Raw genomic sequence first — 22,481 nt, forward strand, 5'->3', positions numbered from 1 at the left:
TGCCTGCTCTTCTTCAGTAAATATTGGTATGGTTTTAACCGGGATCAGGGCAGGTATCAATGTATACAGACTTATGCATTCTTTTTGTTCTGCCACTTTCTTAGCGGCCTCATCTGCTAGCCTATTACCTCTTGCCTCTGGGGTGGTAGATTTTTGGTGCCCCGGTACATGAACAATTGCCACTTCCTGCGGAAGCATCAAACGCTCCAGCACTTGAATGACTAGCTCTTCATGTACCAGTTCTTTACCTCGGCTGTTAATAAGCCCACTTTCTTTCCAATTTTTCCAAAGGTGTGTGCCACACCGAAAGCATATTGCGAGTCTGTATATATTGTTCTTTCCCCTTTTTCCATCAGTTGCAATGCTCGGTCCAAAGCATACAACTCACAGGATTGAGCTGACCACATATTAGGCGGTCTCCCTGATTCTACTGTTTCTAGGGTTTCCCCCCGTTGATCACGGCATAGCTGTTATGTCTCTTTCCCTGAACACATCTAGATGAGCTGTCCACAAACAGCCTCCTTCCGGTGTGTAAGGGCTTATCAGACAGGTCCGTCCTTACTTTAGTCTGGTACTCAATTATGTCCAGACAATCATGGGTTACATCTGTTTCCCTTCCTTCATCTTTCAAAAGGAACTCTGCCGGTCTATGCATTTATTTATTTATTTATTTATTTATTTATTTATTTATTTAAGGTTTTTATATACCGGCAATCATGAGGACATATCTTGCTGGTTTACATGAAACGGGGTGCATTAAATACATCAAACTAAAACTGTGGTGATCGAAGGAAACAGTTACAATTAACAAGGGTCACAGAACTTGGAGAAGAAGGAAGAGATAGGAAAGAATAACTGGTTAGACAAAATACAAATTAAATTAATTAAATACTATGTACAAATGGTATTGTTAATGGTTGAATGTTTTGGGGAGTCCTTGGATTGAGTCCTTGGATTGTGTCATTAGATTGTGTCTGGGAAAGCTTGCTTGAATAACCAAGTCTTAAGTCCTTTCCTAAAAGTTAGGAGGCATGGTTCTAGTCTGAGATCTGTAGGAATGGAATTCCATAGAGAAGGGCCAGCTGTGGAAGTGGCCCGATCTCTGAGGGTAATGTGTCTGGTCGTTTTCGTGGGAGGAACTTGGAGGGCGCCTCTGTAAACTTCTCTGGTAGGTCTTGTCGAATTGTATGCTTGGAGGGGGATTTGAAGATCGAGGGAGATGCGTTGATGTATAGTTTTGAAGATGACACACATGGCTTTATACATGATACGGAAGTATACGGGTAGCCAATGTAGCTCTTTCAGGATGGGAGTTACCAGATCATCCCTTTCCTTTAAGATAGCTTCATACTTCAATATTGTGGAATCTGTGAGCCACCCATGAGCTCACTGCGTTAGAATGGACCTGAGTGAATGTGGAGTGCTCATTATCAGTGCTCCCCCAAACGTACGTTTTTCCCTTTCTCTTCTACTAACAGAGCTGTTGCGGTGACTGCCTGCACACAACCTCCTCCCTTTCTTTCAAGCTTGATCTGCAAGGGTGCTATATTTAACCCTCCCCTGTTGCCGTCGTCTCGCACCCAGACCTCTGGTTCTAGGTCAGCCTCATCTTCGGGTGTAAGTGGATTCATGTGGACGACCAGCTGGTCTCCCTCCACTCAGATATGCGCTCCTAATTGTGTTAACAAATCTCTGCCTAGCAGGCTGCATCCTGCTTCTGGAATATAGAGAAGTTTTCCTTTCACTCTTTTTCCTTGGGCTTTCTATATTTGTTTCCTCTGGCACTGTGACTGAAAATTGTTCTCCCTTTACCCCTGAAACTTACTTTCTTGGGCGTTATCCTGACCCCTAGTGGTAGGTTTACCACTGAAAATCTAGCAGCTCCTGTATCTACCAAGAAGATTATTTCTTCCTTCCCCGCCCCCCGGGTAGGTCCTAAAAGTAAGTAGCCCCTAACCTGCACTAATCACTGTCATTTTCCACCACTGAGAAAACTCTTTCTTCTCTCAGCTTTTGGGGACATTCCCTTCTTAAAGTGCCCTACCTGCCTTCAATGAAAACACCCTGCCCGATTTGTGTTTTATTCTATAAATAAACCTTAAACCTTAGGATCCCGTCCTTCTCGGGCTTCCTGGGGGGAGGGGATCCTATCCCTCTCAACCCCCTTTATGCCAGGGGTAGCGAGACCCTGGACTTTTACTGAAGTTTCCTTGCCGGGAGTAGCGACCTCCTGGATTGAAGCTTCTTTCTTCCTGGCCTCGGGATCCCATCTCTGTTGGCCCTGTTCCTCTAGTACTCCCTTCTCCCGAGGGAGCCTTTTTCTATTTGTTTTCTTGCGGGCAAGTAGGGTGCTTTTTTTTTTTTCTCAGCTGTTCCTGTTTCTTTTCCTCCCGCCTTACAAACACTTCCTGTGCTTCTTTCAATAACTTTTCTATGGAAACCTCCTTCAGGGGATACAGGGGTCTGAGTGCTCTGGTCGTTCTGATCTTTTATCTTTTCTCCTAGCCCCAGATTCTGGAGCATAGGGGACCGGATACTGCTCTATATCCAGCAACTGCTTGAATTCACTGTGCCGGTGCCTTTGTTCCTTTTTGCCTCTCCTGTTCTCTTTGTGCCCTGGCTGCAGCTTCTTCTACTGCACCCCGATCTATTCTGGTATCACCAATAATATCCCCACGAATCCCCTTAACTATTGGGTGTGCGTCTGATTCCCTGGCACCTTCACTTTCATTCGTCGGGGGAGGGGAAGGGGCACTAGGGAGTGCATGCACTGGATCTAACTATGGCAAGTGATCCAGGGGAGTCCCATTTCTTTTTCTCTACTTCCCAGGGAAGGTCATTTTTAGGAACTGTCTTAGGCTCTGATATTTTAATGGGCAACATAATTTCCCTGCTGCCTGTCCAACATGTGGCATATTCTGCCTCTTCCTGCTGCTGCATTATTATTATCCCACCCTGGGTCCAGGATGGGGTATTTTTGTTCAGCAGGGACATCTTGCTGTCCCTGCTGTTCTCTTTCCCAGATTTTCATTCTAGCTGCTCTAATCATAGCCTTTTCTTCTGTAGTGAATAAAATCCCCATAATGGAGGTTAACTCTCCCCCATGAATAAATACAGGGGCCGAGGAACTGGTCTACCTGTTCTGCCAGTCCTGTTGGGTCCTCCAGTAAGGATTTCATTTCCTTCTGGAAACTTCTAACTTCTGCACTAGTAAAGGGGGGGCTACTAGAGTACCCTATCTGTTCTGACCCCTACTGGCACTTCCCTAAGGGGACACATATGCTCAGGTTTCTCATCCTTTACTTTTCTACATCTCCTATTCATTCCAGAACCTGGGGTCTTGGGAAGAGGCACCTCCCTTATTAGTACTGGGATTTCTCCTTCTCTCTCTCTCTCTCTCTGCCTGCGTTCCTCTTCCTCTCTTTGTTCCTCAGCAGCTGCCCTTGCTATCTCATCCCATATATCAGGACCTGCTAATGCCTGAGCCTGTGGTGGCGCATATGCAGGGGGAGTATTGGGGACAACAACAGGTTCAAATGGTGGCAAGTGTTCTAGGGGATCCCCACTTCTTCAGTCCCATTTCTTCCCACAACTTATTGTGGTATGATTGTTCCTTATGTCTAGATTCTTTTACTTGAACTGGTACCATTGTTTCTGCACTCCCTGTTCAACAGGAGGCATATGCTGACTCCTCATAAGTTCAGCATCTGGCACAGCCAGTTTTCATCTGCTCCATACTTGGGCCAGTAAAACTGCTGGCGGTGTTGTACACTGCTTGGGCCATTCAAAGCAGCAATATTGTATCATCTTTTTCTATGTTTCCCTTTAGTGCAGGACCTATTTTCCCACATTTCTAACATTTTCCCCAGTGGGCTATCGGGAAGGACAGAACTGGGATTATACTTTTCCCCATTTGTGTCTAGGTACCTTATTCCCCATTTGTGGAATCTCTTCTGGAATTTTTCACAGTCACTCAAATGTCCATACGCTTTGCCCGTCTCCGACTGCGGCCCTCGCGGTCCAACAGAAATGCGAATAGGGGCTCCGCATTCACTTCGTGTCTCAATTAAGGACGCGTCTCATTCATCATACACACCTTCCAGATTCCACAAATCCACCCACCACATATAAACCCCTTAAATAGCCATTAAGCTTACCCGGATGCTGATCAGTTTTTCCTTATTGCTGGTATGCCTGCGCTACTTCTTTCGCTGAGTTCACTAATCACAGGGTCAATCAGTCCTGCCACGGACCTCTGATGATGAAACCAGGACCACTGGAAGGTTCAATGGGATGCATCTTCCTGTGTTCAATAACCAGGTATCCGTGGTCAGGATGATCTCAAATCCTGCGAAGAGCCCCCATCTGTGGGAAGTAAAACACACTTTTCCCTTGCGGGAAAGATAAAACAGTGAACAAATTCAGCGAAACGAAGTCTTTATTGTAACATTTGCAAAGGGATGCACACAAAGCCAACACCAGCAGGTGTCAGTAATGCATGCATAAGTTTGCTATTAAAATACAGGAGTTTATATACTCAATTTAGTTCCTCTTTTTAAGCCTTGCGGTTAACTTGCTTTTCTGCCTTGGTACATATTGGGGGGGGGCTGTAAGGGGGAGGTTAGGAGAAGGGGGGTTGGAGGAGGCTTGTGGTTGTTGCTTTTCTTGTACTTCCCTAATTCTAGTCTGGAACAAGAGGAAAAAGGGGGGGGGGGGGCTGCTTTCAACATCTTTTAACGGTTTCTGCAGAAAGATTTGACTTCACAGAAGCTGCACAGGCAATTGTGCCCTTTAGTTCATTACTTAGGCCTGCTCATGGTCTTAATGACAAGGGGATTTTTATTCAGGTATTGTGTTTCTATGAGAGGGGATTTCTGGAGAATATGCTTTAATACTATTATCTTTTCCGTTATAATAAAGCCTTCTAGTTAGAAGCTGTGAAAACTGCTGGAAACAGGCTAACTTCCTCTTTTTATAGTAACTGCTAGGGGTGTGCATTCGGATTGACCGCATTAGTAAAACGCAACTCATATTTTTTTTTTACTTAAAAAATTGATTCGACATAAACGATCGGATTTCCCACATATCGAACATAGATATGTTCAATATGTTGGAAATCGCGATTGTTGAGCCAAAATAAAAATATAAACCCCCTCACCCTCCTTAATCCCCCCCCGACTTACCACAACTCCCTGGTGATGGAGCGAGGAGTGAGGACGCCATTTCTGCAATCCTTGGCGAGAAGCATGTGACATCGGCGGCACGTCGAGTGACGCCGGCGTCACGTGATTCCCGGCTCGTTCGCGCCGGACGGCTCGTTCGGCCCAAAAAGAACTTTTGGCCAGCTTGGGGGGGGCCTCCTGACCCCCTCAAGCTGGCCAAAAGTTCTTTTTGGGCCGAACGAGCCGTCCGGCGCGAACTTGCCGGGAATCACGTGACGTCGCGTCTGAGTGACGCGGCGCCACGTGATTCCCGGCTCGTTCGCGCCGGACGGCTCGTTCGGCCCAAAAAGAACTTTTGGCCAGCTTGGGGGGGTCAGGAGGCCCCCCCAAGCTGGCCAAAAGTTCTTTTTGGGCCGAACGAGCCGTCCGGCGCGAACGAGCCGGGAATCACGTGACGCCGCGTCACTCGACGTGCCACCGACGTCACATGCTTCTCGCCAAGGATTGCAGAAATGACGTCCTCACTCCTCGCTCGATCACCAGGGAGTTGTGGTAAGTCTGGGGGGGGGATTAAGGAGGGTGAGGGGGTTTAAATTTTTTTTTTGCACATATGTACATATACCCAACTCATTGGATTTTTTTTATGTCCATATTGGCCGCAAGTGGGACCCCCTTTCGGACATAAAAAATATGAACATAAAATTTTGCTCTGCACATCCCTAGTAACTGCGCCATAGACAACTACATGATTTCTAACGGCAAGGTTATGCTTTTTAGCAGTCAGTTCTTCCCACTATCATAGCTTTAGCCTGACTATAGGCCTCTGTAATGGCAAACACACCAAGCATTTTATATTCATTTTTGTCAATGAAATCGCAACATTATAACTCTATTTATAACAAAAAGTATGAACTAAATCCTCACAAAAAAATTCCTTCTTACCTGTCTTCATCCTAGAATAAAGGCAGTTCGAGGCAGGCTTAAATGGAAAATGATGACTGCAGCTTTACTGAATTGTAAAAGTGAAAGTTCCAATGCAATTATGAAGAACAATGCAAAGGATCTCGGGATCTGGATTGACAATGAACTAAGCTTCAAAAAGAACATCACAACAAAAACCAAAGAAGGCTTTCATAAACTTTATTTATTTATTTAGAAACTTTTATATACCAGTATTAGTGGGGACATCATACCGGTTCACATATTAACTGAAAGCTTGGAAAATACATTTCAACAGGGAGAGTGTAAAACTGGGCGGGGGGTTAACCAGAAGGCAGTAGGAAGAATAGAAAAACAAGAAATCATAACAATTTACAAAGTGATTATCTCCTTAATATAAGGAGAGGGCGGTCACCTGGAGGGGGGGAGCGAACTGAGGAGGGGAAGTGAAGAGCTATTCTATGTAGGCATGGTTGAACAGAAGTGTTTTTAGTTTCTTTTTGAATTTGATTGCACAAGGTTCAAGGCGCATGTGGACAGGTAGGGAGTTCCAGAGAGCCGGACCGGCAATGGAGATGGCACGGTCGCGGGTGGAAGAGAGATGAGCTGTTTTCAAGGAAGGAACATGTAGGGTACCTTCACATTCTCAAACATCTTAAACCACTACTACACCAACAAGATTTCAGAACCGTCCTTCAATCTCTTATCTTTACCAGCCTCGATTATGGCAACTCACTCCTGATTGGCCTTCCAAAATCCACACTAAAACCGCTCCAATTGTTACAGAATGCCGCTGCCAGAGTACTAACCGGCAAGAAAAAATCAGACCACATCACCCCTGTTCTAAAAAGTCTGGCTACCGGTCGAATAAAGAATCGAATTCAAAACTTTAACATTACTACACAACGCAATTTACAAAGCAGACAACACCGCCCTCGATAACATGATTCAGATACACAAATCACAACGAACGACGAGAACCTCCAACAAACTGCACCTAGTCATTCCCTCTCTTCCTTCAGCAAAGCTTTCCAACACTAGGAACAGAGCCTTCTCAATCGCGGGACTGAAATTATGGAACTCCTTACCAGATCACCTAAGCACACTCAGCGACTTCAAAACATTCAAAAAGGAAATCAAAATACTGTTATTCAGACAGACATTTCCAGATGGTGTTGGCTAAGCTAAATTCAACCGCTCTGAAACATTATCCCTCCCAATTATAATTGCACTAATCTTACTACGAGAACCTCTCCCTCGACTATTCACACCCAATCTCAGACACCTAAAAAGTGAATATTTTTGCTCAATCTAGTTTGACTCTGACCGATCCCATATAATCCTCCCATTCCTTCCCCAATTCTACCCTAGAAAGAGAATCCCAAATCACTCATGTTATTGTGTAACATATGTATCAATACTTATTCGTACACTGTTTGTACACTACCCGCACACTGCATGACCTATGCTTATTATGTTTATGTCGCTTGTTCTTAGAAGGTAGTAAGGATTTCTGTTAATAAGTTACTCGGTTATACTGTCCTTTATCTGTAATGAGTTGTTAAAATGTAAACCGGAGTGAAGGCAGCTTGCTATACCTCGGTATATAAAAGACTTCAAATAAATAAATAAATAAACTAACATTTATTTTACAAGCCTACTAGCCCTTCTGGTTTGGCAATGATACAGTACTTGAAGTCATCTGTCAGGTAATGCATAGCTACCAGACAGACCTGGCTTAGAGAACCCTCACAGACAGACATGGCTACATATGTTTGTGTTTCCATTAAGTTTCCATTACTGCCCTTGCAGCTGGCATGCTTTGCATGCATTGCCGCTGGGGCTTTCCATACTAATACTTTGCCTTGCTGGCAGCCTTATTCTCATTAACCACGAAATGAGTTAATTAGTCATTTGTATAATTACTTAGTCACTAAGGATGTGCAGTCATCTTAATTTATTTTGGTATTTTATGCACATACAATTTTTTATGCATATAAAATTCAATTTTATGAACGTAAAATGGCATTTACACACATGTGACTGAAAAAGTGCACAAAAAAAGGATAAAACGAATGAACTGAACCAAAAGCGTTTTGTGTGCACCTGCCTATTAGTTACTGCCTGTTCTGATCCTATGCTGAACCAGGGATTATCATGCCCTTCTGCCAATATCTAGTACAGTGGCTTCTTGCTTGTTCTAGCTTCGGCCCCGCTTGAGGCAGCCTCATAATATTAATAAACCTTCTTCCAGTGCATCCAGAAAAGCATTTAACAAAAATGGCCATGCACTCCACCTGGCCAACAGAGCCCCACACATGCCTGTGATATCAGCTTGTGCTTCATTGCTATCCCACTTATAATAACAACACATTTTGAGCCTTCCTAATTCATCCAATTTCTCCTTGACTCCAAATCTTTCTTTGTCATGTCACTTCTTCACACTGGGGCGGATTTTAAAAGGAGCGCGATTAGCCTACTTTTGTTTGCGCTCCAGGCGCAAACAAAAGTACGCTGGATTTTAGTAGATACGCGCGGAGCTGCGCGTATCTGCTAAAAACCTGGATCGGCGCGCGCAAGGCTATGGATTTTGTATAGCCGGTGCGCGCCCAGCCGCGCAGCCTACCCCCGTTCCCTCCAAGGCCGCTCCGAAATCGGAGCGGCCTCGGAGGGAACTTTCCTTTGCCCTCCCCTCACCTTCCCCTCCCTTCCCCTACCTAACCCACCCCCCCGGCCCTGTCTAAACCCCCCCCTTACCTTTGTCAGGGGATTTACGCCTCCCAGAGGGAGGCGTAAATCCCCGCGCGTCAGCGGGCCTCCTGCGCGCCGGGACGCGACCTGGGGGCGGGTCCGGAGGGCGTGGCCACGCCCCCGGGCCGCCCCGGGCCGTAGCCACGCCCCCGGGCCCGCCCCCAGAACGCTCCCGACACGCCCCGAAAACGCCGCGCGGTTTGGGCCCGCCCCCGACACGCCCCCTCCGAAAACCCCGGGACTCGCTCTGCGCGCGCCGGTAGGCCTATGTAAAATAGGCCTACCGGCGCGCAGGGCCCTGCTCGCGTAAATCCGCCCGGTTTTGGGCGGATTTACGCGAGCAGGGCTCTGAAAATCCACCCCACTCTGTTTGGGATAATGCCAGATCACCTGCACTATGTCCTCCTTGAGTCACAATATGAGGTCAGCATCTTCAATGAATCAAAATGAAATGAGGTTCAAGTGCTGCTTCCCTTGGATCAGGTTAGTATCCACTGATCCCATTTGATCCTCTGAATTCTCATTCCACCTTGTGCTAATCCTACATTTTTGCCCTGCTGCCTCTCTAAATGCTCATCTTTTGAATCAGAAGATGAATGAGTGACTACATATTCATACTGCTGTCAGTCAGCCTAGGAAATTAGGACAAATAGCACCTTTAAACAATTTCTATATACTGATGCACTTACTTTTTTCTTCCCTCCCTCCCTTGGAAAACCATCTTCCCCTGTCATTTGATGCCATAGTACTTCAGTCTGTCTGAACCCCACTTCCCAATCCTTTCTAGTTTGTTCTAGGATATCCCTACAGAGACTGCGAACACGGCAGCCCTAGTCTGACCAAATGCTTTTACACGGAGGCTCAAAGACATAAGCATTTTATTCATAATTGCTGTGAATTGAAACCTTGATGAAGCTTTCTCACCATTGTGAGAGAACAAAACCCCCTTTTTTTCTAATGTCCATGAAAGCCCTTATTTTTTGCTACAAAACAGCCAACCATCCCTGTTGCCTCACAAAGTATTGCACAAACAATGCCTGACCCTGTGCTTATCCATCCCCTCTGTTAGAAACTATGTTCTCCCATTGCAAACCCCGAAGGCTAGGTGTTTGCTTCCATGGAGCCAGAAACTCACTCACAACGCTGAAAAGAATGCTAATGAAAATGGAGCTCTGAATAATGCTGCCTTGTTGGCTGAGGCACATATAACCTCTGTTGCCTGCCACAGTCTGACAAAAGTGACATGTAAGATTGGCTTTTGCAGATTCTGCTTTTCCCCCCAATATTCACATCCTTACTCCAATCCTGCAATGCTTTCTTAAAAATGCCAGAGCTTATGCTGATTCCTGTTTTCTTCATTCTGACCCCTTTTCTATTTTCTGAAAGGTGTTCTTTGGCTAGAATAGCCTCCCTCACCTCATCTTTTAACCATGATGGTAGTCATTTGGCCTTCCTTCCAGCTTTTTTAATGTGAGGAATACATCTTGTATCAAAAAGAACAAAGACAATTTCCACAACAACAAACTGTATCCAAAAAGGAAATGTCACATCAAAAAGAACTTATATTGAATCACCGATTCCCAGTGTTTATATGATTATTGTATTTGATTTTATTCTAGTTTTAGTTGAACCGCATCATCAAGCCTGACGGCGTGTTCTCTGTATTTTCCAAACGAGAACCGCCCGGACCTCTAATCATTTGCGGCAAAATTGGATCTTTGGGTGAATCTTTTTTTCTTTTTCTGTTTTTCTTTAGTTTTCTTTAGTTTTCTCAATTTTACACTCATATATTTTTTGTTAACATTTAGTCTTCTATTCAATAAGCACTGCTGATGTCAAGAGTATAATTTAAATCAAGCTCAACATACGGCCGAAGTTTCGCAGCGGTAGCTGCTTCATCAGGAGCTATGGTGCAAGTGCGATATTTTGGACAAGAATAAAGACACACTTTCTCTGTCTAGTAGATTCCTGTAAATGTAGACAATTCAATATCAATTTTTTAGCAACTTAATATAAATATGAACAGTAAAGTCACTTATCTGGGAATGGTCAGCAATCAAACCTTCGAGCAGGACGAGCCTCGTCTCACCACATCTTTCAACAAAAAGAACAGAGACCATTTTCACATCAGACGTAAGCTTATATACAGCTGTCAGCCAATCCAGATTGCACACGTCATGGATAAGTGTGACGTAAATATCAAGTTTTCTGTCACAAGAAAACATTAAGCTCTAATTCCACATTCAGTCCTTTTGGATGGAGGGTGTCCAAAAGATATATCCATCTTTGTTCTGCTTTCAATAATTTTTTATTAATGTCACCCCCGCGCCAATGTGGTAAAATTTGCTCCAATACACAAACTCGCAGTTCTTCAAAACTGTGATCCTTTGTCAAGCAGTGGGAAACTATAGGTGCAGTCAAACGTTGAGTAGCTAAACTCGAGCGATGCTCAATGATGCGGGTCCGCAATTGTCTTGTGGTTTTACCCACGTATGTCATCTTGCATGGACACTGAATCATGTATATGACACCAGCAGATTTACACGTAGTATTATTTTTTAATTGTACTGTAAATGGTGGATTCTCAAAATGAATATCTGTAGTGATAATCATATTATTACATACAGAGCAGGTGCCACACGCTGAGTGCGACCCGGTATTCTGTTTGGGTGGAAAAACCGTGCACTAGTTGATCCTTCAAATTAGAACCTCTCATGTATGTAAATCTAGATCGCAATTGAAATTCATTATGATGTTGTAATATTGACCAATGTTGATGAATAATTTGTTTAAGTGTAGATGCCATAGGGGAAAAGGGCACTGTACATGTTATCAGTTCTTCTGATGTTCTGTCTCTTGGTAAAAATAACCAATCTCTGTTGGTATATTTAGCTCGGAGAAACGCCCGCCTAACACATTTTTTAGGGTAGCCCCTCTTGATAAAACGTTCACTTAGAATCTTTGCCTGATTTATAAAATCATCTTGGGAGGAGCAGAGACGACGAATTCTGAAGAACTGTCCCACAGGTAAATTTTCTTTTAGGCTCCTAGGATGAGCACTATTGAAGTGCAAAAAAGTATTACTACTTACTGGCTTACAGTACACTGAAGTTTTGAAACCCATTGGTGTCTTTGTGATAGTAATATCTAAGAAAGTAATTACATGTGTCTGAAATGAAGCTGTAAAACGAAGGCTGGTATTACATGAATTTAGCCATATCAAAAAGTCATCAAATAGCACTTGAGTTCCACGCCATAAAATCAGAACATCGTCTATGTACCTCCTCCATGCAAAAATATTCTGGGAAAACGGTTGATTATCAGTAATCCATTTCTGCTCAAATGCACCCATATATAAATTGGCCAAATCTGGGGCCATTGTGGCACCCATAGTGGTGCCACAAATCTGTTGGAAATAGTTATTTTTATATGCAAAATAATTTTTTGTCAAGGCAATACGTAATAAAGACTCTAAAAATTCAGAGGGCACCCGTTGTGGACGGATTCTAGATTCAAAATACATCATCGCAATCTCCATCATTTCATTCTGAGGAATAGAAGTGTACAGGGACTCAACGTCCAAAGTGACCAAATGTAAATCACTAGTGTCGCATTGGATATTCTCTAGAAAAACAATTACTTGTTGTGAGTCTTTAATAAAAGATGGTAATTTAAACACAAAGGGAGCCAGGAATGCATCCACAAATTTTGATAAAGGTTCCAGTAGAGAATCTCTACTGGAAACAATTGGTCTCCCAGGTGGGTTCTGAAGGTCCTTGTGGATCTTTGGTAGTAAATAGAAAATGGGGACCATCGAATGTTTTTTAATCAAAATTTTTTTTTCTTTTGGTGTAAGAAAACCTCGTTTTTCTCCCTCTTGTACAAGATTTTCTATTTCCTCTAATAGAGATATCGTAGGATCCTCCTGTAGAGGGAAATAAAATGTCCTGTTGGATAATTGACGATTTACTTCACTAGAATATTGGGTCCTGTCCATCAAAACAATTTTCCCTCCTTTATCCGCCGGTTTAATAATTAAATTGAAATTATCTCTCAGATCTTGTATAGCTCGAAATTCTGCTGATGTCAAATTACAGAAATAATTATTATCAGTAAATTGATGACGTAATTGTCTTAGCACCTGCTGATGGAAAGAAAAAATAATGGGATCAGGGGGACCTGGTGGAATCCAAACTGAAGTATTTTTCAAAATCAAAATATCAATATTCTCGGGTTGGTCACCAAAAAAATGTTTAATGTAAAGTTTCCTTACAAATTTGTATAAAGCGACTTCTAAATCAAATAATTTAGGTTTGGGAGTTGGCACGAAGGTTAACCCCTTGTTCAACACCTTCAGTTGTGCTGTAGACAGAATGCTTTTGGAAAGATTCAAAACTATGCATTCCTGGTTGTTTGAGAACGAGTTTGTCTCGAGTTGGTTGTCATTTCGTTTCTCCAAGATCTGCCTCTGCCTCAATACGGGCGACGTCCCGATCGGCCTCGAGAGGATAAAAAATGCTGATCTTGATTTTGTGATGTAGATTCGTTTCTCAACCTTGAATCAGATTCATCATCTGAAGGGATGTTATATCTCCGTCTTTGTTGGTATCGTGGTTGAATTTCATCACCGGAAGAACCATCACTGTTGGTGTCAAAAGTCACTTTCCGCCCCTCAGCCTTATCTTTTTCTTTATCTTCTACCATCCATGGGTATACATATCCCTTGGTGTAGTCACGTTCGTCACGATTGAATTTTTCTATTTTAGTTTTCTTAATTTCCTCTCGTAATTTTTCACTTGATTCTTGTACTGTCAACAATTGGTCATTGTATACAGTAGTGTCCTCCGTTACTGCCAATGCCTCTTTGATTGTATTAATTTCTTGTTGGATTTCTGTATCGTATTTTTGTGCGGTTCTGATGATCAAGATCATCAGATCCAAACTACATTTATTGAGGATAGCATTCCAATTATCCACAAATTCAGGATCCTCTCTGTACAAATGTGGTGCTTTAATGACTCGAAGCCCTCTTGGAATCCGTTGGCAACGGCAGTATTCTAATAGTGTATCTGCATGTAAAATTGTACGGACCGATCGTTGCATTAGCTTCAATAAATTATCCCACTTAAACCACAGACTTAAACCACAGGAGTACTTTGCCCCCCAAACCAAGTTCTGTCAGCCTGGTTGATACTGCCTGAATCCATATTGATTGTCATGAAGGATTCCATTTATATCCAAGAAATCCTTACACTGCTTAAAAACTACCTTTTTCAGTACCTTCCCTACTGAAATTAAATTAGAGGTAGGTCTATAATCACTACAGTGATTGGAAATAAGAATCCCCTTTTTTAAAACTGGGCAAACTTGAATCCAGTTTACCTTCAGAGAGAGAAAACTTTACCAAATCAACCAAGTATTCAGCAAACTTGTCCTTTAAGGAAGAAAAAATCCAAATTGGACAGGGGTCCAGGGCATAATGAGAGTTCTTGAGATCAGACAGAATATTTCTATCCCTGAAACAGACTCAAATGTGTCCCACCTGATCTCAAAGATCACACTTTACACAGATATTCCTCTACTGTGAGTCCTGAAATCTGGCAAAATCTTGAGCTGTAAACACAGGCCGAAAACATTTCCTATCCGAACATTTTACAAGCCCATTTTTAATGCTAAAAAGTTACTTCGAGCGGTTTAAAGAAGATAATAGCCATGAGAAATAAAAATCCTTACGAGCAGAATTTACAAGTGATTGACTTATTTTGAAGACTTTCCTCCTAGTGGGGATAATAATCTATACATCAAAAAAAAGGGACAGGGATGGAGGGGAGTGTTGGCACCAAGCTAGTAACTAGCTACTCAGAAACCAGTATTCTCACCTTCTCAGATCAAGTAACTGACCTTTGCAAACTCACAATCCAGTGCGAGCACTGAGAGGAGAGGATCCCTTTGCTGGTAGCTGAAAAGAATCAGTAAGTACTGCATGGGGAAATTTTTAAAACTTAAAAGTTTGGGGAGAAGTATACAGTATACAGTATCCTGGGTGTGCTGGCCTAATGCTTCACGGACACGCTGGTAGCTGTCATTTCAAATGTCATTTCAAATGACAGGTACCAGGAAGTGGAAGGTTCTCCTACGCTCGGGATTGCCAGTCCTCTCTCCCCTCCTCCCGAAGCAAGCAACGAAAGCGGAAAAAATAAAAAAAACGAAAAAAAAAAAAGTAGCAAGAGAGAGAGGGGAGAGAGGACGGGCAATCCCGAGCGTAGGATTGCCCGTCCTCTCTCCCCTCTCTCTCTTGCAACTTTTTTTTTCTGCTTTTTCACTTTTTTTTTTTTTCACTTTTTTCCGCTTTCGTTGCTTCGGGAGGAGGGGAGAGGACTGGGGCTGCCCCGGAGACCAGCACCCATGGACGCGGCCAGGGCAGGTGAGCGGGGGCTAGGGGAAAGTTTGCCGCCTACCCTTACCCCTGCCTCTAATGCAGGGGTAAGGGTAGGCGGTAAGTTAGCAGGTTAAACGTGCTGCAAAACGGCAGGGTAAAAAAGCGATAGTCGGGGCGCGCGTTACTGTATGGGAGGGAATAGCTAATTCGATCATTTACATGTAATATACATGCCGCGGGCGGAAGGGGTTACCTGGTGATTTAAGGACGCGGTAAGAGTAGGTTAAAGGGGACTGTGTATCGCAGGAAGGGCTAACGCGGCCGAAAAGTGGGTAGAAAGCGGGTTAGGAGCAGGGTAACCGCAGCCGCACTTTACTGTATTGACCTGAAAGGGAGCAAAGCTGGCAATGTAAATCATTTTTGGCTCCCCTGCAGAAATGGAGCAGAGCCAGTAGCAGCATGGATCATTTCTTGTCCCCTAGCCCCTGGAGGAAGCAGAGCAGATCAGAGAGTTTTGGAGCTGCTTAGCCTGTTAGAGGTAGCCACATGGCCTTGATTTATGTGCATTTTCCCATCATGGCCACTGTAACACCAATATTTAAAAAGGGCTCCAGGGGTGATCCAGGAAACTATAGACCAGTAAGCCTGACTTCAATGCCGGGAAAAATAGTAGAAACTATTCTAAAGATCAAAATCACAGAGTTTATAGAAAGACATGGTTTAATGGAACACGGTCAACATGGATTTACCCAAGGGAAGTCTTGCCTAGCAAATCTGCTTGCAGTTGTAGACACAGACACAGACTCGCTTTCACCGGAGCCTGCTCCTTCTTCGCTGCAAGTGGGACAATTTCTGCTTGTGGCATACCTGGGCCTGTTTCATCTTCGCCGTGAATGGGATGGCTCCACTCTCGGCACGCCAGGGCCTGCTCCTTCGCTGCGATTGGAACGGACTCTAAAAGGAGGAATCTTTCAAATATATTTTTCTTTTTGCATTCAGACATCACAAAGCAACTGCGATGTGTAAACAATTTGAAAAAATATTCACCATTTAACAAATCACTGAAAAATGTGTGGGTTTGCTGAATCGCTTTGACAAACATCTTTTCAAGGAAAAGCCATGTACGCAGGGAAATGCTCCTGCATCACCACACCATCTTATTTATTTTTTCAGGTTTTTATATCCTGCTTTTCGGCACTTCAAAGTGTACATCAAAGCAGATTACATTCAGGTACTATAGGTATTTCCCTCTTTCTTTACGCATGCGCTAAAAAGTGTTAACTCCTGAAGCAGTAAGCTAATGCATTGAGAGTTTAAAACAGCACACTAACCCAAAAATGCGCTTAGCATGCACCAGACATTATTTATGCAATTCAAATATGGTTTGAGTGCAGTAAACATCTGTGCACCCAATAGTTGCGTCCCTAAAAATTGCACGCATAAAACTCGAGTTCAGGACCCTTGAATGCCAGGTCCTGGACCACACTGGGGCACAGCAACCTAGAATTACAACACTAGCCCCAGAAATGGGAGTTAACCTTACTCCACCTCTGACATAGAAGTTAAATTTCCAATGTTTAAAATAAATCCTGTTAAGCCTTCATTGCTTTGATGCACTTTCCTGCACTGGGGAAAAATAGCTAATACCTTCGTTAACATGGGATTTGCTATGCTAGTTGCCTTGATTACATCCTCTGGCAATAGGATGTGGTCGAGGTGACTTGCACAGTGAGATTTAAGAGGTTTGGATAAATTCATAGAGGAAAAGTAACCAGAAATTTAGTTTAAGGGATCTGCCAGGTACTTGCGACCTGGATTAGCTATTGTCGAAGACTGGATGCTGGACTTGATGGAATTGCTGTGACCCAGTATGCCACTTGTTATGGTTGCCTTGGTTACCTTATAGCCTATACCTTCAAAACAGTCAAGGCTTCTAAAATGAATTTTCTCATTTGAGACCATTTCTATTCAAACCATGCTGAGCATGCCACTCGTCTTTAAATTTGGGTCCATTTCCTTTCTAGTACAGTTGTCTTTCTAGAATCTTTCTGTGTCACAATCTTAATTCTGTTCTTTCTTCTCTTACATTGCCTTGATATGCCTGGGTTTCATGCTTTGGCTGTAGTAGCACTCTCAAATGAACTTTCCACGAAGATGATTAGATCTGAAATGTCTGCCCGCGGTGTGTGTGTTTGTCCTTTATATATGTAGTGTTTAATAATGTCAATCATTTTTTTTTTTTAAATCTTTCATTCTTGTTGTTATGCTAGGTTTTATTAATGCCGAGTGCTTGGGAATCACAGGCCTGTCACTGTGGTCTCTTTATACACAGCAGATAGGAATGTAACTATGGGACCCTGCTTTACTGTTGCAAGAGAGAGAGGGGAGAGAGGACGGGCAATCCTACGCTCGGGATTGCCAGTACTGTCTCCCCTCCTCCCGAAGCAAGGCGCGAAAAGCAGCTTTGCTTCGGGAGGAGGGGAGACAGGACTGGCAGTGTAAAGAAGCGACTTACTCCTCCGGAGGCGGATCGTGGCTCTCCTGCCTCCCGGAAGCGAAGATGGATGTCTACACGGGCGAAAGCGGCCCCTGTACGTGCGATTGGGCCGCTCGAGACGTGACGTCACATGCCGCGACGCCAAACGTCGTGGCGTCACGCCTTGAGCGGCCCAATCGCACGTACAGGGGCCGCTTTCGCCCGTGTAGACATCCATCTTCGCTTCCGGGAGGCAGGGGAGCCGCGATCCGTCTCCGGAGGAGGGCTGCGAAAAAAGTAAGTCGCTTCGTTGCTTTACTCTGCCAGTCTTGTCGCCCCCTCCTCCCGAAGCAAAGCTGCTTTTCGCGCCTTGCTTCGGGAGAAGGGGAGTTATTAAGAGCCACTTTGGAATTTACCTGTGGCCAACAAGATATACCACTCAGTCTTTGTGCTAAATTTTATATCACGTTTTGTGACAGAAGGCTCCGTTCTCAGTTGTCTTTAAGATTACCAGAATGTTCTGCTCTCAATGTCAGAAACCTTTGGGTACAGTTCCTGTATTGCTCAGTGCCACTTACTTCAGCTTTAATTATTGCAACTACATCAAAGAATTCTGTAAACACTACAGAAAAGAAATACCGTCGTACATGTCTTTCAAAGTTGTGTTCAGCTTCCAAGACTGCAAAGTTGGTTTGACCCCACATGACATACTAAATGTACTTTATACTTACATATATATATTTTTTTTTTTTAAACTTTAGGAAAACTCTGCTTCATGCCAGTACTGCAGAATATAGTTACTCTGGAGCAAACATGAACAGCTGGACTGCCGAGACCAACGCCACCACCAGCAATGGAACGGGCCTGGCAATTGGCTTCACTTCCTCCATGATATCCGTCCTACTGTTTGGCTCAAACTTTGTTCCAGTCAAGCAATTTGACACTGGTGATGGTAAAGAAAACCTTAAGGCACTTCACTGTTGTGCTTGTCGAGCATGCAGCAGATGCAAAATGCCCAGGTTTGATTCCCGGCCTGGGCTGGCAGGGCACAGGGAACACTGCAGAAGCAGTGTTTTGAAGTCCCTGGCAGGGAGGGCTTCCCAGCTATCGTTTCACAGCAGCCCCTACTGACTGACTCAAGAACACACTCGTAGTCAGCTGCTAGAGCAGGGGTGGCCAGCTCCAGTCCCCGAGAGCCACAAATAGGCCAGATTTTTGGAATCTCCACAATTAATATGCATGAGATAGATTTGCATGCACTGCCTCAGTTGTATGCAGATCTATCTTGTGCATATTCATTTGGCCCGATTTTTAAATGGCCGGCGCACGTAAAATACGGGGGGGGGGGGGTGTTACGCGCATTTTAAAAGGGACCCGGTCGCACGCGTAACCGTTGTCACGCGCACAAGAGCCGGGCCAAAAAAAGGGGTGGGGAGGGGCAGAGCTGGAGGTAGCCGGTACAGCGGCTTTTTGCCACTGTGCTGGGGGATCACGTGCAGCAAATTACGCCAGCTCAGGAGGTGGTATAAGTTCGAAAACAAAGAAAAAAAAAACAGGTAGGGCCTTTCAAGAGATCGGGGAGGAGAGGGAGGGTAGGTAGGGGGGTAGGAAAGTTCCCTCCCAGTCCGCTCCTTATTTGGAGCGGACTGGGAATTCCTGATAGATTGGGCATTTACTGTGCGTATTGCCCTAGCTGGATAAATTCTCTTTGGGCTTTTGTCACAGACAGTATATTAATTGACACTTAAGCCTTCTGGGCTCCATATTAAAAAATATCAAAATTGCATCCAACAGTTTGTGTGTCCACTATTAGATATCTGGATATTCTTGACAACCCAAAAATATATTTAAAAAAAGAAAAAGTTTTATTTTAGTTCAGTGGGGCTTTTGTGTGAGAGATGATCAGAAATTCTGGGACATGCAGTGTATTGAAGGGGGTCAGAAATCACACATCCTTAAGCAAATTCCATATCTTATGGTTTTTGGCGCGTGCTTTAACTGTGAGCCTCCTTTTGTTCCTGCTATCCAACAAATCTTTAGTTCAAGCCTAAAAAAGAGCTTCATACCTCTTTGTAGCCTAGAAGCAGTAGACTAAACTGTATTTCCAAAGATTTGAGGTATGACAATGTGACCCAATCATAAGGTGGAGCTGGAGGAAGAGATTGGATCCCACAGCTGAAGACCAAGCGGAGAATGGTCCAGTCTGATGCTGTTGCTGTGTGAAATGGGAGAGGGCTATAGAAACCTAGAACATGACAGCAGATAAAACAGGCTGAGGCACTGATTGTTTTTCCTGCCTGCTTGACCTCAACTGTTTTTTGCCTTGACTTTCCAGCCACTGGGAATCCTCTGTGCCTGTATTATGTCTTTTAGATTTCCCCATCACCTCCACTGGGAGCTTATTCTGTGCATTCATCACTCCTTCTGGAAAGAAATATTTCCTTATGTTACTTCATAGTTTTAATCCCATCCACCTCATATCATAACCCCTTGCGCTAGAATTTCCTTCCCATGCAAAAATGCTTGCCCCTTGGATTACTTATACTCATGAGGTATTCAAACGTTTCCATTGCATCCTTTTCCCTGTTGTCTGCAAGCCTCATCTCTTAGATATTTTGGTGCAAACTTTTCATCATTTTGGTGGGCTTCATCTGGATTCTGTTTGACACTAGGCACTTTAGAATGAATTTCTTGCTTCAGAATTTATTCTTCAGCAGAGTGCTGGGATATCATCTGTGCTTTTTATGTCTTCATTTTTTTTTTTTTTTGTAAAGGTACAGGTTGTTTTTGAACACATAATGGAGGATGGTAAAAAGTGGGGGTAAATTGTTGCATTTTCCTTGACTATTCAGCCAAGGTTGTTGTTACACATTTTACAAAAGTGATTTTTAAACTAGAATTGTTTTAATACTCAGCTCTTTTGAAGAATGCAATGTACATGTAAACTTGCAATGTACATGTAAACTTGCAAGTTTACATGTATTTTATATGTTCATATATTTTAATTCACAAGGAATTTTATGTACAGTTTCCTTGTGATGCATGTAACTTCTCTGGGAGGATATTACTGTCATATTGTTCAACATAATTTATTGCTCTACACCAGTGGATCTCAAGCCAGTCCACAGGGACTGCCTGAACAGTCAAGTTTTTCAGGAGATTCACAATAAATATACATGAGAGATTTGAATGCACTGCTTCCATTGTATGTAACTGTACCTCCTGCATCTTCATTGTGGAGATTCTGGAAATCAGACTAGCCAGTGGGTTGAGAACCACTGCTGTACAGGGCTTAGGCTGCTGTCAAACACTGCCACACACCTGCCCCATTTGGCAGGTTCAGCCTGCCTTCAACATCTTTCCTCTAGTTCAGAGAGGCTGTCTCACATTGTAAGTTTCAGAGGTGGAGCATCTGACAAGAAAGAACTTGAATGCATGCAGGATTCACAAACAAAAAGAATTCTAAATTTTGGCACAACATGAAGTGCTTCTATCAAATGACTGGTTTCTAGGTGTGCACTAACAAAGAAAATCAGGCTGCATTTTTGACCATAGAACTGTACATATTCATTTTTCAGGCATGTTCTTTCAGTGGATTCTTTGTGCATCCATATGGCTGGTGTCTTTAGTGGTCAATATTATTCTACAATGTCCTAGGTTTTGGCCTCTTGCCATGGTTGGAGGATGCATATGGGCTACAGGTAAGGACCAAAACAATAATTCAAAACGGAGAAGCTACAAGCTTAAAAAATTCACTCCCTTTTTTAGTAGGATGTTTCCTATCATTAAATAGGTGTAACCCAGTGTTTTGCTAAAATACATACATTTTAAAAAAGCATCAAAAAGTAGGGGGGGAAATGGAGCTGTACTGGCTTAGGCCACTTTCAACCATGGACACTCGATTTCCCAGTTACTTGCATTAGTGCATCCCTTTTTACACTTAACCATAGAGAGAGGAGCAGGAAGAAGCAACTGTATCCACAACAAACTGTAGAATTCTATAGTCATGGCTAATAGTACCTACAGCCCAGCAGGAGACTCTAGTTCTTTTGGTTTCTTCAAAACTTGTGTGGAAGCCAAGGTGCTGATCTAGTGCACTTTGGCTTCCATCACTGGCTGAGGGCCGGCTCACTCAAGTGTTATCGTTTTGCTAGCAGCTGTTTTTTCCCAATACCTACAGGCCAGAGACATCATCTCTACAGCTCTTGAGTTTCTACCCAGGCCCTACAGGCAGGAGAATTTAAATGGAGTCTCTTGCACTGCAACACAATAGCAGAGCCATGGAGCTCTCCCTGAAATATTTTATTGCTTTTATTTCTCTCATTTTTAGCAAGCAAACTGGGTAAAACTTAGCTAAAGAAAGGAAACATTCCTCAGCCATAAAAAGTAGATCATTTATGTATCTATGTATGTATATTTGCATAAGTTATATGTTTAAAAGTAACTTTTTCTTACCGTTTCATTTTTGGGATTTTCTTTGTTTATCCTACAGGTAACATTACTGTGGTCCCTATTGTTAAAACCATTGGTTTAGGCCTGGGCCTTCTTCTGTGGGCTTCTACAAACCTGATAACTGGCTGGACAAGCTCAAGGTAAACACTCTCCAACTATGAATAATCTACTGTGATAATTCCTTTTATGTGCCGTACACCTCTGTAGCTATAAAATATGCCTCTCGAGACTAGGATAGCAAGCGTGGATTGGGAATAATGATCTTGCTCCAATGACTATGTGATCACCTTATCAAGACTAGCAACATCATTGCTCATGATAC

At 43.4% G+C, this 22,481-nt stretch overlaps 1 protein-coding gene across 1 annotated transcript in view; it reads left to right on the forward strand.

The window, feature by feature from the left end:
- The first annotated feature begins 17,950 nt into the window (after positions 1–17,950).
- The window catches only part of TMEM144 (transmembrane protein 144), a 72,603-nt gene continuing 68,072 nt past the window's right edge, over positions 17,951–22,481 (forward strand). The window contains exons 1-4 of the mRNA XM_029616191.1: positions 17,951–18,004; positions 18,469–18,659; positions 21,286–21,408; positions 22,200–22,299. Coding sequence (XP_029472051.1) covers positions 18,521–18,659; positions 21,286–21,408; positions 22,200–22,299 — 362 coding nt within the window. The 5' untranslated portion in view covers positions 17,951–18,004; positions 18,469–18,520. The remainder of the gene's footprint in view (positions 18,005–18,468; positions 18,660–21,285; positions 21,409–22,199; positions 22,300–22,481) is intronic.

Source organism: Rhinatrema bivittatum, chromosome 1, assembly GCF_901001135.1.
Source record: "Rhinatrema bivittatum chromosome 1, aRhiBiv1.1, whole genome shotgun sequence".
NCBI lineage: Eukaryota > Metazoa > Chordata > Amphibia > Gymnophiona > Rhinatrematidae > Rhinatrema > Rhinatrema bivittatum.